The sequence below is a fragment of the Chiloscyllium plagiosum genome, unplaced genomic scaffold, assembly GCF_037043375.1.
Source record: "Chiloscyllium plagiosum isolate Xiang-an unplaced genomic scaffold, Cpla_swu_hap1 HiC_scaffold_26, whole genome shotgun sequence".
Lineage (NCBI taxonomy): Eukaryota > Metazoa > Chordata > Chondrichthyes > Orectolobiformes > Hemiscylliidae > Chiloscyllium > Chiloscyllium plagiosum.
In genome coordinates, this window is record NW_028270164.1 from 15,679,635 (window position 1) to 15,694,433 (window position 14,799).

Sequence of the window (14,799 nt, forward strand, 5' to 3'; positions counted from 1 at the left end):
CATGGAATAACTGAAACCAACGTGGTCATTCTAAAAGATGAGAGATTTAACAAACAATCCATGTCTTTTTCAATATATAATTTCAGTTACATCACACTGTAAACTTTTGCTATTACTTCTGTGTCTTACAAACTTATACTCCAGAACCACCTGATGCAGGAGCAGCACTCTGAAAGCTAGTGCTTCCAAATAAACCTGTTGGACAATAATCTGCTGTTGTGTGATTTTTTAACTTGGTACACCCCAATCCAACACCGGTATCTCCAAATTATAATAACAGACATGTTATTGTCCTGATTGAAAAACCCCATTAGTACCAGCACACGAGCCTTTCTTGCTGTCAAAATATTTGATGTTCTGTACCTTCTTTCAGTTAGGACAGTAATAAACTCAAACCCCATTTTCCCCTTGACTGATATAAAAGATCCCACAGCATCTATTTCAGAAATGCTACTCAGTTCTCCTATTTTTCCTGCTCAAATACTTATCCTTCAACCAACAACACTAAAGACAAAGCTATTTTCTCATCTGTTGTTCCATTGTTATTTCTGTCACATTGACATGTGCAAATTGGCTGATCTGTTCCTTTCAATACATTACTTGAAACTGGTTTATTGATGGTACAATTTGTGATGAATGGTCCTACAGATATGGAAGTCTGTCTTCTTGCAGACAACTGAAATTATAATCTGAGTTTTATAGTGAGAACACGTCTGGGTCAACATTGCTATATTATTTGTTTTCTCCATAGCTTTTCCTTTTTCTAGGTTACAGTTCCTTGGATGTTGAGAACAAACTATATCAATCAAGTCCAGATGTCATTTGTTGATGAATTGACTGGTGAGTCTGGATGGTGGTCATTGGCGAGGCAGATGGTAAGATATGATCGTGGCTGGCAGTGACAAGATGGTGGTTGGCAGTGAAGCAGCTGGTAAGACAAAATGGCAGATGGCAGTGAAATAGCAGGTGAAATAAGATGGCGGTCAGCAGTGACAAGATGGCAGTTGGCAGTGAAACAGCCAGTGAGACAAGGTGGCCATCGGCAGCGAAATGGCAGGTGGGACAAGATGGCGGTCGGCGGTGACAAGATGGTGGTTGGCAGTGAAATGGCTGGTGAGTCAAGGTAACGGTTTCAGTGAAATGGACAGGCGAGACAAGATGGTGGTTGGCAGTGACAAGATGGCAGTTGGCAGTGAAACAGCTGGTGAGACAAGATGGCGGTCGGCAATGAAATGGCAGGTAAGTGAAGATGGTGGTCGGCAGTGAAGCAGCTTCAGTGAAATGGCAGGTGAGACAAGATGGCGGTTGGCAGTGAAATGGCTGGTGAGATAAAATGGCGGTCGGCAGTGAAATGGCTGGTGAGACAAGATATCATTTGTTGGTGAGCAGATGGCGAGACCAGATGGCGGTTGGCTGCAAGGTGGTGCCTGGTTAGCGGTTGGCAATGAGGGACTAAACCCAGCGGGGGGAGAGCGAGCCCTCATGGGTAAAGCTGAGAGTGGAGCGACTGCAGTCCCATAGCTATAGAAGGACTGTAATGATGAACTTTTAACTTAATTCTTTAACTTTCTATTTTGTAGGTTAGATTTTGTATCAAGATACCTTTGTCCCTAAGATGGTGTTGGGAATGGCGACATTGTACACTTTTCTATACTTGAGCACACATGACAATAAACTAATTCTAATTCTGGCTCTAAAAGGTCAGGAGACTTAGCTAGCAGTCCTTTGCAAACTGTCACAAAATGTCAAAGTGGAGTGTTTCTCCTCCTGGGCCTACGTTTATGGTTGGCAAGTGAAGCAACTGAGGAGCACTTCAGAGTTGACCCTTCTTGCCTGATATCTACAAAGATGCACAGTCCAGTGATGGTCACTAGACCACAGTCAGGACTGTGATGCAAGCTGATTTTCCAGTACTCCACACTAACCATTACCAGCCCAGGCATTAGAACACATCAGTTGCTGCATTGGCTGAGCATAAGTCAGCACTGAACAGAAGTGGACTTGGGACTTTATTTAGCTCTGTTTGTGCCTTACATCAATAGAGCCTTTCCATTAAGCCTCTGGTGACATGATGGGCCCTAAACAATTTAGAATGTTGCCCATCTAAGAACACAACTGGTTCCACTGTAATCAGAGTAATTGCTGGTTAATTTCATTGTAATTAGATTTTAAATTTTAATGAGCAGTGACTTCTCAGTTTTAGAGGAGAGGGGCAACTTAGAACCAACCTTATTGGTTTGTTTAACATAGGTAACACTTTAGTAATGAACTCTTTAACAATGCTTATTTACATTGTACAACATCACCACCAACTGGTAGAAAAGTTATATTGAAGACATTCCTTTTTTTGTTCTGTCACATCATCCCACGAGAAAATGGACTCAAAATCAGAAGTCACCCCCTTTAGTGGAGGGTGAAACTTCAGATTTGTTTGCTTATCTCATCTGGCTAAAAATGCTTTTGCTTGTGGTGTTAATGTTAAGTTTAACTGCTGTGGAGGTGTTGGTGTTGGACTGGGGTGGACAGAGTTAAAGATCACATAACACCAGGTTATAGTCCAACAGGCTTATTTGGAAGTACAAGCTTTCGGAGCACTGCTTCTTCATCAGGAAACTGTGGAGCAGGATCATGAGATACAGAATTTATAGAAAAAGATCAATACCATTGAAACTGAAACAATATATTGAATAAACCGCGGTGCAATCCGAAAGCTAATACTTCCAAATAAACCTGTTCGACTATAACTTGGTGTTGTATGATTTTTAAGTTTAATTGAGTTTACTGATGGGGGATCAGCAGCCTAGAAATTCAGTGATATGATTGGTGGGCTACGTGCACCTGATGAAGGCTTTTGCCCGAAATGTCGATCTTCCTGCTCCTGGGATGCTGCCTGACCTGCTGTGCTTTTCCAGTACCACTCTAATCTAGACTCTGGTTTCTCTGCAGTCATTGTTTTTACCCACCTACTATATTAGTTTAGCCTCAAATGAGGTGCCCACAGTCTATGCTTGGCTTTCAGCCCTTGTCCAATAAGGGGCTCAGATTTTGTTTGAGGTCTCCTTCACCAAATTGTAGAGAGTGTCCTTGACTGGCTACATTTAGGAATTCCAGGAAACGTAACTAGCAGTCCTTTGCAGGCTGTCATGAACACGTCAAAGTGGAGTGTGGTGGTTCAGGGATGTTTCTCCTCCTGGGCCTACATTTATGATATCACATGCTCCACCTCCTCATCTTCCCCATTTAATGTGGATTTGTTCACTTCTCTTGCAATATTGATGTAGATTCATAGACCATGGAAACAGACCCTTTGTTCCAACCAGTCCATGCTGTTGTTGTTATTAAACTGGAAAGAGTATAAAAAAGATTTACATTCATGTTTCTGAGACTGGCGGGTTTGAGTTATAAGGAGAGGCTGGATAGGCTGGGACATTTTTTCCTGGAATTTTGGAGGCTGAGGGGTGACCTTATAGAGGTTTATAACATCATGAGGGGCATACACAGGGTGAATAGCCAAAGTTTCTTCTCCAGAGCAGGGGAGTCCAAAACTAGAGGCATAGGTTTAAGATGAGAGAGGAAAGATTTAAAAGGGATCTAAGGGGCAACCTTTTCTCATAGAGGGTGGTGCGTGTATGGAACAGAGGAGGTAGATACAATTTAAAAATTTAAAAGATATTTGTGCAGCTACATGGATGTGTATCTCCTCAGCTTCCCGCATCTCCACCCTTGTACCCCACCCCTCCAACTGCAACAATGATAGAACCCCCTGATCCTCAACTTCCACCCAACCAGTCTCCAGAAACAACGCATCATCCTCCGCCATTTCTGCCACCTACAGACAGACTCCATCACTAGAGATATATTTCCCTCCTCACCCCCATTAGCATTCCGCAGAGACCATTCCATCTATGATTATCTCGTTAGGTCCACGCCCCCCACCAACCCACCCTCAACTCCTGTCACAAGAGGTGTAAAACCTGTCTCCACATCTCCCCCCTCACTTCCATCCAAAACCCCAAAGGATCCGTCTACATCTGGCAGAGATTTTCCTGCAATCCAAACACCTCATCTACTATGTCATTGCTCTCGATGTGGTCTCCTCTACACTGGGGAGACAGGACACCAACTAGAGGCATGTTTCAGAGAACACCTCTGGGACACATACACCAAACAATCCCAATGCTCTGTGGCCAACCACTTCAACCCCCCCTCCCACTCTGCCAAGGATGTGCAAGTCCTGGGCCTTCTCCACTGCCAGATTCAAGCCCCCAGATACCTGGAGGAAGAATGGCTCATCTTCTTCCTTGAGACCCTCCAACCACTCAGCATCAAAATCTACTTCACTAGTTTCCTAATGTCCCCTCCCCCATCCTCATCCCAGATCCAACCCTCCAAGTCAGCAATGCATTCATAAACTGTCCTACCTGTCCATCTTCCTTCCCATCTATCTGCTCCACCCTCTGTTCCGATCTATCACAAATCACCCTTACCTGCATCTACCTATTGCCTTCCAAGTTACCTTCCCTCCAGCCTCACCCTCCCCTCCTATTTATCTCTCAGTCCCCAGCTCACCCCATCCCCAAACATTCCTGATGAAGGGCTTATGTCCGAAACGTTGACTCTCCTGCTCCTCGGATGCTGCCTGACCTGCTGTGCTTTTCCAACTTTTTGACTCTGATTGCCAGCATCTGCAGTTCTCACTTCCTCCTCTTGATTTAAAAATGATCTCCCCCTTGTGGTATGCCTTTCTCCCAGATCAAATGTTTTAAAAGGACCTAACTTAGCCTGGCTTTCTTGAGTTAACAAAAGAGTAATTTTATTCATTACAAAAATAAAAAGACATAATAAAGCAACACACACGCACACACACACACACAGATTAGGAATAAGAAGTGAGTCCAAACTACATAAAAATTAAAATATGTATGAGTCAGTCTTTCTGGGTGGTTTGTGAAAAGTAGGTAAGAGTGGAATGTTGATGGCTGAACAGTTGATTTCTCAAGTTGATTTTGAAAGTCGTCCCACACTTCAGCTCTTTCACCACAACACTGAAAGTTTTTCCATTTCATGTATTTATCCAACTCCTTTTTGAAAATTTAAAAACCAATAACTTAAAAGCATTTTGAAACTATTTGATAAACAATTTTACTTGTAAAATGACAAAGTTCAAATTGATTACATTGTGCTTATAGAAAGCTGCAATATTTGCACAACCTTGTATTATACAACATTAAACTTAAAGTTTTTTTTATATATAAATAAAAATAAATTAACTAATGAACTCGTAATGGAATGTATGTGTTAGCATTTATTGCAGACAAATAGCAACTAAGAATAAAATAATGATAATCCAAAAGAGGGCATTTGTGCAAGCAATGACTATAACTGAAAGACACTGTGGAGTCTGAGGAATTTCTTTATTAACTCCCTAATCTCTGTGTGATCCTGGCTTGCAAGCTCTCATTCCCACTGCTGTGGTGGGCAAGGAAACTGTGGACCTCACCTACGTCAAAGACTTAGAATGTATTGATACAATAGAAAGGGAAGCAGCGTTTTCATTCAGAAACTTCAGAACATAATACACCAGTCTCATAAGGGAGTTTGCTGAAATGTGTGAAAGGCATTGGGTGTATTTGCTTACATTATACCAGATAACGAAGCAAGACAGGAGCTTGACTAACATCAGCCTGGAAATTCTAAATCTTCAATATGGAGTTTGATTCTGTGTGCCCTTTGCAACTATGGGGTCAAAATCCCAGAACTCTCTTCCTGATATCGCCCTCTCCGGTGCTTAAGTGAACCAGATGGGCATTTTTGACAATCAACTAATGGAGTCATAGTCATCATTAGATTGTTAATTCCAGATTTTTATTGAATTCAAATTCCACCATCTGCCATGGCATGGATTCGAACCCCGGTCACCGGAGCCTTAGTTGCGTCTCTGGATTTACAGATTTCATGCTGACAGTTCAGTGCCATATGGACAGAATGCCACACTGTCTTTTGGATGAGATGTTAAACTGACACCCCTCTGTCTTCTATAAAAGATCTCATGGCACTATTGAGTTTTCCTCAGTGTCCTGGCCAATATTTATCCCTGTATCTACATCATAAAAGAGGAGGTGTCCTGGTCATTATCATATTGCTGCTCTGGGAATGTGCTGATCTTACAATAGCTCTCCCATTTCCCACATTACAACATTTGATTGAACTTCAAAGAGTAGTCATTGACTGTAAAGCGCTTTGAGATATCCAGTGGTTGTGAAAAATGCTATGTAAATACAAGTCTTTCTTTTCCCTTTTTTTCCTTCATGTCATGTTCACATAAGCCCATTTTTCAGCAGGGTGATCAAGAAAGCTAATCTTCACCTCCCCTCTTTGTGCCATATTTGGTGAAAGTGATCCTTCCCTCTACATTTAATGTAAAATCTGACAACTAACAATTTTAGTTGAAGCATGTTTCTTGAAGAATGCGTTTCGTGCTGAATCAACATGAAGTTCAGTTGTGTTGGCGAACAGGGGACTGAAAGTCACAGTTTTTTCCAACATAGCACTGACAGGTGAATTTCTCAGCCAGGTACAACAGGTCACTGAAGGATTCTTGGCCTTTTACTGAAAGCTGCCCATTTCGTTTTCTGTGTATCTTGAAGCTGCTTGGGTTCAAGTGGAGGTAGTCGCTGGACTCCCAGTTCTTTCTTAAACACCTTCCTTTGTTGCTGCACAACGCCCTGCTGCACAATCTGGCTGCACGGGTTACATTTAAGATGTAGCGACCCAAGACATCGTCAATAAAACTCTGCAACATTGAGCACGATTGCTGCGGAAACAAGTTAAGTGCAGTGAGTGTCTCCACAGTGAAAGGCGCACAAGGGAGACAGTAAGTTTCACCAGCTTTTCTTTTACTTCTTTCTTGGGATGGGGGCGTTGCTGGCCAAGCCAGCTTTTGTTGCCCATCCATAATTGCCCAGAGGGCAGTTAAGAGTCAACCACATTGTTGTGGGTCTGAAGTCACATGTAGGCCAGACTAGGTAAGGATGGCAGATTTCCTTCCCTAAATGATGTTAGTGAACGAGGTGGGTTTTTCGGTCAATCGACAATGTTTCATGGTCATCGTGATTTGGAGACGCTGGTGTTGGATTGGGGCATACAAAGTTAAAAATCACACAACACCAGGTTATAGTCCAACAGGTTTATTTGGCAGCACTAGCTTTCGGAGCATCGCTCCTTCATCAGGTGATCATGGAGAATAAGTCTTACAATCTTATTCTCCACAATCACCTGATGAAGGAGCAGCGCTCTGAAAGCTAGTGCTGCCAAATAAACCTGTTGGACTATAACCTGGTGTTGTATGATTTTTAACTTCATGGTCATTGTTAGACTCTTAATTCCAGATTTTTATTGAATTCAAATTCCACCATCTGCCCTGGCAGGATTCGAACCTGTGTCTCTAGAATAACAGCCCAGCAATAATACCACTAGGCCTCCAAATCATGTACCCGACAGCAAGTTACACTTCAACAACCTGAAGAGAAAGGAGCAATAGTTCTGGGTGGGAAAGGAGTGGCTATACATTCCCATCGCCATGACAGTTAAAAGCAGGAGTCATCTCAGGCCACATTTACACTCTCCCAAGTAGTAGAGTATTTGTTGGTGTATTTGAGGATGGTGTATTCAATAAGAAAGGCACCAAAAGCTACAGAGGATGCAAAAAATCTTGCTGGAGAGAACTAGAATCTAAGCCCAATAACAATATCAGACCTCGTTGGTGGATAGAATCTACAAAGATTAACAGGCACCAATAATTAACCCAAAACCTCCAAGTAGGGTCTCCATTCTGTCACTCCAACTTTTGACTTGAGCTGATTACTATATGCAGATGGAATTTATTTTGGTGATTCTGGTTTGAAAATGATTGTGCTTCTCAGATAATTTTATTTTCTTTGCCGGTGCTTCACCTTGTACCTCCAAAATATGTTTCCAATGTGACCCCAATTCAAGGCTTGAAAATTATCGTTACAAGTGAGTTGAGTGGGGCAGGTGGTGAGGAGAGGGGAAGTGGGCAATGATGATGGGAATGGTACATGGGTTGTTGGGGGGGGGGGGCACCATGTGGGATGGGCGAGGTGGTCTGTTGGGTTTTGGGACGGGTGGACATGAGAGAAATGAGACGTTGGTGGACAGTTGTGGGACTTAGAATGGGGAAGAGCAATGAGGTGGGGGAAGGGTAGGCAGGAGGCATGATGGTTAGATTACATTCCCTACAGCATGAAACAGGCCCTTCAGCCCAACAAGTCCACACCGACCCTCCCAAGAGTAACCCACCTATACCTATTCACCTGTGACTAATGCACCGAACACTATGGGCAATTTAGCATGGTCAATTCATGCTAAGGCTGGAAGCGAACCTGTGACCCTGGTGCTGTGAGGTTGCAGTGCTAACCACTGAGCCACTGTGCTGCCAATCTCTTCAGGCAGATTGAAACAAATGCTATCTTTGCACTGGCTTCTCTTGGAGCAAGAATTAAGGACTAGGCCATGACACAGATTTAAAAGGCCCTTATAGCTAAATGGTACTGTGTTGGAGTTCCACACTCGATATTGCAGTCTCACAGCTCACAACTCCTGAATCTCGCATTGTGACCTTTAGTTTGGGAAGCCCCAATAATTTTTGGTCCATTACAAACCAAATACTTACACACTTTTAATCTCACTTTTTTTTATTCATTCACAGGGATGAGGGCTTTGCTGGCTGGGCCAGTATTCAGAGAGCAGTTAAGAATCAATCACACTGCTATGGGTCTGGAGTTACATGTAGTTCTGACCAGGTAAGGGTTTAGATTAGATTACTTACAGCGTGGGAACAGGCCCTTCGGCCCAACAAGTCCACACCGACGTGCAACCTACCCAGACCCATTCCCCTACATTTTACCCCTGCCCCTTACACTATGGGCAATTTAGCATGCTCAATTCACTTTACCTGCACATTTTTGGACTGTGGGAGAAAACCGGAGCATCCAGAGGAAACCCACGCAGACATGGGGAGAATGTGCAAACTCCACACAGTCAGTCGCCTGAGGCGGGAATTGAACCCAGGTCTCTGGCGCTGTGAGGCAGTAGTGCTAACCACTGTGCCACCGTGCCGCCCAGTTTCCTTCCACTAAAGCACATTAGTGAACTAAATGGGCTTTCCCCCAACAATTGGCAGTGATTCATAGTCACCAAGGCTCTTCATTCCAGATTTGTATTGAATTCAAATTCTACCATCCGCCATAGCAGGATTTGAATCCAGGTCCCCAGAGCATTATCAGACTCTCTGGTTTAACAATCGAGCAATTATACCATTTGGCCATCACCTCTCCCATCTATGGTAAAGGTTAATGTTGTTTGATGTTACCAGCAATTGACAGATGTACTTTGAAAGAACCAATGCAGACTCAATGACCCCATTGTTTTATATTTGGTACACTCTTAGTACCAGAAATATCAATTTTTTTAATGACTACTTTACAAGTTTCAGATTTCCTCAACCGGTTTTGTGCCATGTGACATCATTGCTGGAGTTTGGTTGATTATTTCTGAGTTCAGAGCTGATTGTGATCAAACATTTCTATTCACTTTAGGATGATGACAGAATGGGTATTCTGTTAAACAGCTGTAGCGAAGTGAATCATGAGGGGTGAAAAGCTTGGTAAGATAGCTTACTTGATTTTGAGTTATGTTTGAGCTTTCCCACACAACGATCCCCGCTGCTCCCAGAGAGGCACTTTCACCAATTGTCCTGATAAGGTCGTCCTGGGGAGAAATTTTGTAAGTTAGTTCTTCACACGAAAAGGTCAAGTAACGAAGCATGCCAACAGTTCTGGATTAGAGAGGTGAAAACACATAAGTTTACAAGACTTTTCGTTTTGCAAAGTTGATAGTGATCTGATTGGTTTATCATAACAAAAGTATGAGATAACCTCAATCATTGCAGACGACTTCAACTGGACAAATTGCATAAAACAAAATAAGTTTCGATGTGCGACCTAAACCAATGTGATAATAGTAATGCTTGTGCAATTTGTTTCTCTTCAGGGCTTGATTACACTAACAAGACTGACAGTCCAATGCAATACTGAGGGAACAGTGCACTGTCAGGGGGCTGCCTTTTAGAGGTGATATCAAACCGAGGTCCCATTTACCTCTTCGTGTGGTGTAAAAGATTATATGATATTACTTCTAAGATGGGTAGACGAGTTATTCCAAAGATCCAGTCCCTCTCATACCATCACTAAAATCAGATTATCACAATATTATTTATGGAAGTTCAAAGGATGTCATGTAATACAGCTGTCATGCTTCCTATATTACAACAGTGACTTCAAAGTCACTTAATTGGCAATAAAGCTCTTTGAGACATCTGGTCATTGTGAAACTTGCTACATTAAAGCAAGTTCTTCTTCCCCTTCCTGAATTGAAGTCCTGATTTGTCTGAACATATTGTTGACACATGTCATGATTGGCTATGAGGCGCCTCAATTCAGTGCTGCCTAATTCCTTCCAACTCCACACTCGCTTGGTACCGAAAAGACAATGTTCCAGCAGAACATGCACATTAGGTGCATTGGAAAGGGTCAGAGAATTGTTTATGTGAAGTGAAAAGCAGATAACCTGCAATTTCAATTCTTCCAATTTGGGGAAGAGGGTAATTAAAGTGTGGAACTCAAAGAATCCAAGAATTTTAATGGAGTCTTGTGTTATAGTTCAGTCAAGGAAAACCAGATAAGACAAGACAGAGGATATCAACGGGAATACAACTGTAGACACAAAATAGAAAATATAACTTTCCCAGAGTGCTTCGTGTTTGGAGTAAACCTGCTATATGGGAAATGTCAGGTAAGATGCTCAAAGGTGTAAGGAAAGAGTTTATGCTAAATGCAATATGAACATTGATGATTTTTTTTTACTAGTGTCTAATTTTGGTTGTCCTTTTCTAACTGACAGCTGACAATAGTCACTTGGAAAATGTGTCCAACTGACACAATCCTAAGAACTAAGGATTAAGTTATGTTGGAACGGCAGCTTTGAATTTTAAGTGTTTCCACATCAGAATAATGTTTGCCAATTGACTAGTGGAATTCATCAAATAATGTTTGTAGCTGAGTTCAGCATCAGCCAACACTGAAACTCAAACTCCAAACCGCAGCATGGTAATAGGAACAATTTATTTGAAAACGAAGTGGGTGGTCAGAGAGGATTATCTCGGAGGAAATAGGTGAAGATAAAAGGATTAATGTCACAATGAATTGCAAACTGATTGTACATAGCAGCGCAGTTGGCTTATTCAAATAAAACTTTCTCCTATAACATATACCCAAAGAGTGTTTTATTTCCCTAACACAGAGTGGCATGCAATGTAAAACTGCCTTTCCTGGTGCTCTTGTGGAATAATAAGTAATTCAAGTCAATCCATACAGCAATGGCATAACACACCCCTGGAACAAGTGGCATTTGAACCTGGGCCCCTGGCTTAGAGGAGAAAGTGAGGACTGCAGATGCTGGAGATCAGAGCTGAAAATGTGTTGCTGGAACAGCGCAGCAGGTCAGGCAGCATCCAAGGAACAGGAGAATCGACGTTTCAGGCATGAGCCCTTCTTCAGGAATGAGGAAAGCCTTGATTAATGCTTTGAGTTCAGAACTGGACTTGTTTTCTGCAAGTACATGAAGGCTGGTAAAAGGTAAGGATTGGATCCCAGTTCTATTATTCACTACCTGACTTTCCTCATTCCTGAAGAAGGGCTCATGCCTGAAACGTCGATTCCTTGGATGGTGCCTGACCTGCTGCGCTTTTCCAGTAACACATTTTCAGCTCCTGGCTTAGAGGTCAGGACACTTCCAATGTACCACAAGAGCTCCTACAAAGCAATGTAGATTTACTTTTTTCAATCAACCTGACCAGGATTGATGCATCTCTTGAGTAGGTGGGACTTGAACCTGAGCCAGAAGGGTTGCCCAATTCCAAGCAAAACCAGAAATTGCTGGAGAAACTCAGCAGATCTGGCAGCACCTGTGGAGAGAAATCAAAATTAATGCTTTGAATTCAGAACTGGACTTGTTTTCTGCAAGTACATGAAAGCTTGTAAAAGGTAAGGATTGGATCCCAGTTCTATTATTCACTACCTGACTTTCTGGAACAAATTATTTGGCCCCAATAAATACAGTCCTTAGACTTGCCAATGACCTGCCTGTGTCCTTTGGCACTTCCCTTATGTGCTAATAGTTTGGCTATCTCTAGCTGTCTACTGCACTCCATGGTGCTGTCAGTCACCCAGTTTACTACTGTCTTTTTTATATATCTCTGCTAAGCTTTACTCTCCTTTAGTACACAGCTGGGCACTATGCGGTAATGCTAAAAAGCATTTTCTTTTTAAAGCACAAATGAAATTTTCCCATAATTTATGAAAGTTGACATTAAGATTGGAAATGATACAAGTTATAAAACTGTCTGGGTCTGCTGTTGGTTCCCAGCCGACCAATGCTGATTTTTATGATTCTGTTCTTGCGTTAACATATCTGAATTGGACTGCTACCACTATTCCTATGTATCAACCCCTCTAGATCACTTTAGTTGCGCCATGCAGTACTTTCTCTTCCTGATCAGGATGCCCAGGTTGTTAGTGCTTTCATTTCACTTCCTGGTAAGAGATGAGTGGAGGTTGAAAGCCCCGTCTACAAATGAATAATCAATGGTCAAGAACTCATTGAATGGCTGAAAATTTCTGTCCTCAAACTCTGATTCTTTCATTCATATGGTCAACTCTGGCAAGACCAACATCTCACCTTGGAGATGAATGTCAGTTGCCTCCTTGAACAGCTACAGTCCATGTAGGGTAACTGCACCCACAGAGCTCTTCCCTGTCACAGGGCTTGCTAAGAGTCAGTGTCCCATTAAGGCTAGATCAGGTAAGAATGGCAGCTTTTTCTTTCTCTGAAGGTGATGAGTAAATCACAACAATTCATTCTTATTTACGTCGAGAAATTTATTCCACATTAAACTAGAGGGCATGGGTTTAAAGTGAGAGGGAAAAGATTTAAAAGGGACCTAAAGTGCAACTTTTTCATGCAGAGGGTGATGCTTGTATAGAATGAACTGCCAGAGGAAGTTGTACAGACTGGTACAATTACAACATTTAAAAGGCATCTGGATGGGTATATGAATAGGAAGGGTTTAGAGGGATATGGGCCAAATGCTGGCAAATATGTCTAGACTAACTTAGGATAATTGGTTGGCATGGACGAGTCAGACTTGAAGGATCTATATCTCTTACTCTATAACTCTAATGAATTGAACTTAAATTCCTTCCCCAAACCGCTGTGGTAGGAATTTAAACCCATGTGACAGAAATAATAGTCTAAACTGTGGATGACTTAAATTGTTACATCCTGACTACCTCTTTGACTAAGTTTCTGGTTTCTTGCACTTGTACTCCCTTTGAGACAGTATTAAGCTTTGTCTGACTACACAACGTACCATTTAAATATTGCAGGTGCCGAATAAAGGCAAGTTGTTGTTAGTTTACATGAACCACTTTACTACTTCAGTTTTGGATAACTTCTGATGGGAATACCAAGTGTTTAGAATAAGCATCTATCAGTCAATAAGCCCATCACTTAAAATTCTGCTGCTGATTTGTGATTAGTGTTTGATGAATTATCTTCTTACCTCAGAGAGAGTTTCATTCAGAGAATCACGATAGACTACTCTGGTGTAGGGATAGACAGGGAGAGATTGGTTCTCCTTGGAAAATGCTGCCACTCTCATCGCCTCTCGGACACGATTCTGTACAAAAAGTTTTGCATTGTTGGAAGACTTGAATATTCTGGACATATAAATACTAGGGTATAGGGCTGTGCTTTCTTGCCATAGCCAGAGGAGTTCATTGTTCCGTGATATTGCATGGGATGGACACCTCCCTGTGTACGTTCTGTGTTTGTTCTTGTGCATATAGTTGTAACAATGGGGGAATAAGTAATATCCCCAGAGTTGATTTGGTCTTAATTTCTTTCCCAGCTGCAAAGACTTTAATAGAAACTGTTTCGCAGCGTCTTCGAATTCAGTCTTGGCAATAGCAGCTGCCCTTTGCCTTGTTAAGGAAAGATCCCTTTGCTGGACTAATTCAATGGACTGGTGTTGGTAGATGAACTTGTGGTGCCAGTTTCGATCCCAAAGAGGCCTCCAATTTTCCCAGTCAATAATTGCTAAACCCCTGGACGTGTTGGATGGAATTAACCCTTCAATATCCTGTGCGGCCTTTTGCAAGTGCTCATCCATTTTGACCTGCTGTGGGATGCCACCATTGAACTCTTGACCAGTCAACTCATTATAGTGAGGATAGTAGCCAACCATGCCATTGAAAAAGATCCTAATGTCCTGCTGAAGCGGACTTCTTCGTGTGGTGGATACCATCGGAAAAGGTTTCAGATTGTAAGTCACTCCAAACTTCTTTGTGCATAGCTCCGTTGGTGCATTCCATATTGCAAGGAATGGAAAATTTCGTTTAAGTGGAAGCGCAGTCTTAAGTTGCAGCTGGCTGAAGCAAAATGGGATGAATGAGAGGTGCCAAAGAACTGCCAAACCATTAACGCAACCACTGAAACTCCCTAAAAGGTTGAATGAGTCCTTCATGGCAAAGATGTTGCAGCTTCTAAGAAAATAATAGATGAAAATGAAAGTTGTCACATTTGAAAATGTATTCGTAAAATCTTATTTAAAATTTAAATCCAGCAAGGTGTGTTGCACTTAAGTAACTTTCATAGATTCCA

General features: G+C 42.1%; 1 protein-coding gene, 1 long non-coding RNA gene and 1 pseudogene across 3 annotated transcripts in view; 2 read left to right on the forward strand and 1 right to left on the reverse strand.

The window, feature by feature from the left end:
• Positions 1–9,683, forward strand: part of LOC148145088 (uncharacterized) — a 25,548-nt gene extending 15,865 nt beyond the window's left edge. Inside the window, exons 3-4 of the mRNA XM_087973509.1 lie at positions 8,729–8,822; positions 9,618–9,683. Coding sequence (XP_087829635.1) covers positions 8,729–8,822; positions 9,618–9,645 — 122 coding nt within the window. The 3' untranslated portion in view covers positions 9,646–9,683. The remainder of the gene's footprint in view (positions 1–8,728; positions 8,823–9,617) is intronic.
• The window catches only part of LOC122562931 (hyaluronidase-like), a 15,352-nt pseudogene continuing 5,329 nt past the window's right edge, over positions 4,777–14,799 (reverse strand). The window contains exons 2-4 of the transcript XR_015750893.1: positions 13,700–14,681; positions 9,700–9,789; positions 4,777–6,814 (exon numbers count right to left, since the gene is read on the reverse strand). The product of XR_015750893.1 is annotated as a hyaluronidase-like (transcript). The remainder of the gene's footprint in view (positions 6,815–9,699; positions 9,790–13,699; positions 14,682–14,799) is intronic.
• Positions 9,809–14,799, forward strand: part of LOC148145089 (uncharacterized) — an 18,207-nt gene continuing 13,216 nt past the window's right edge. Inside the window, exon 1 of the long non-coding RNA XR_015750895.1 lies at positions 9,809–10,872. This is a non-coding gene — a long non-coding RNA (uncharacterized LOC148145089). The remainder of the gene's footprint in view (positions 10,873–14,799) is intronic.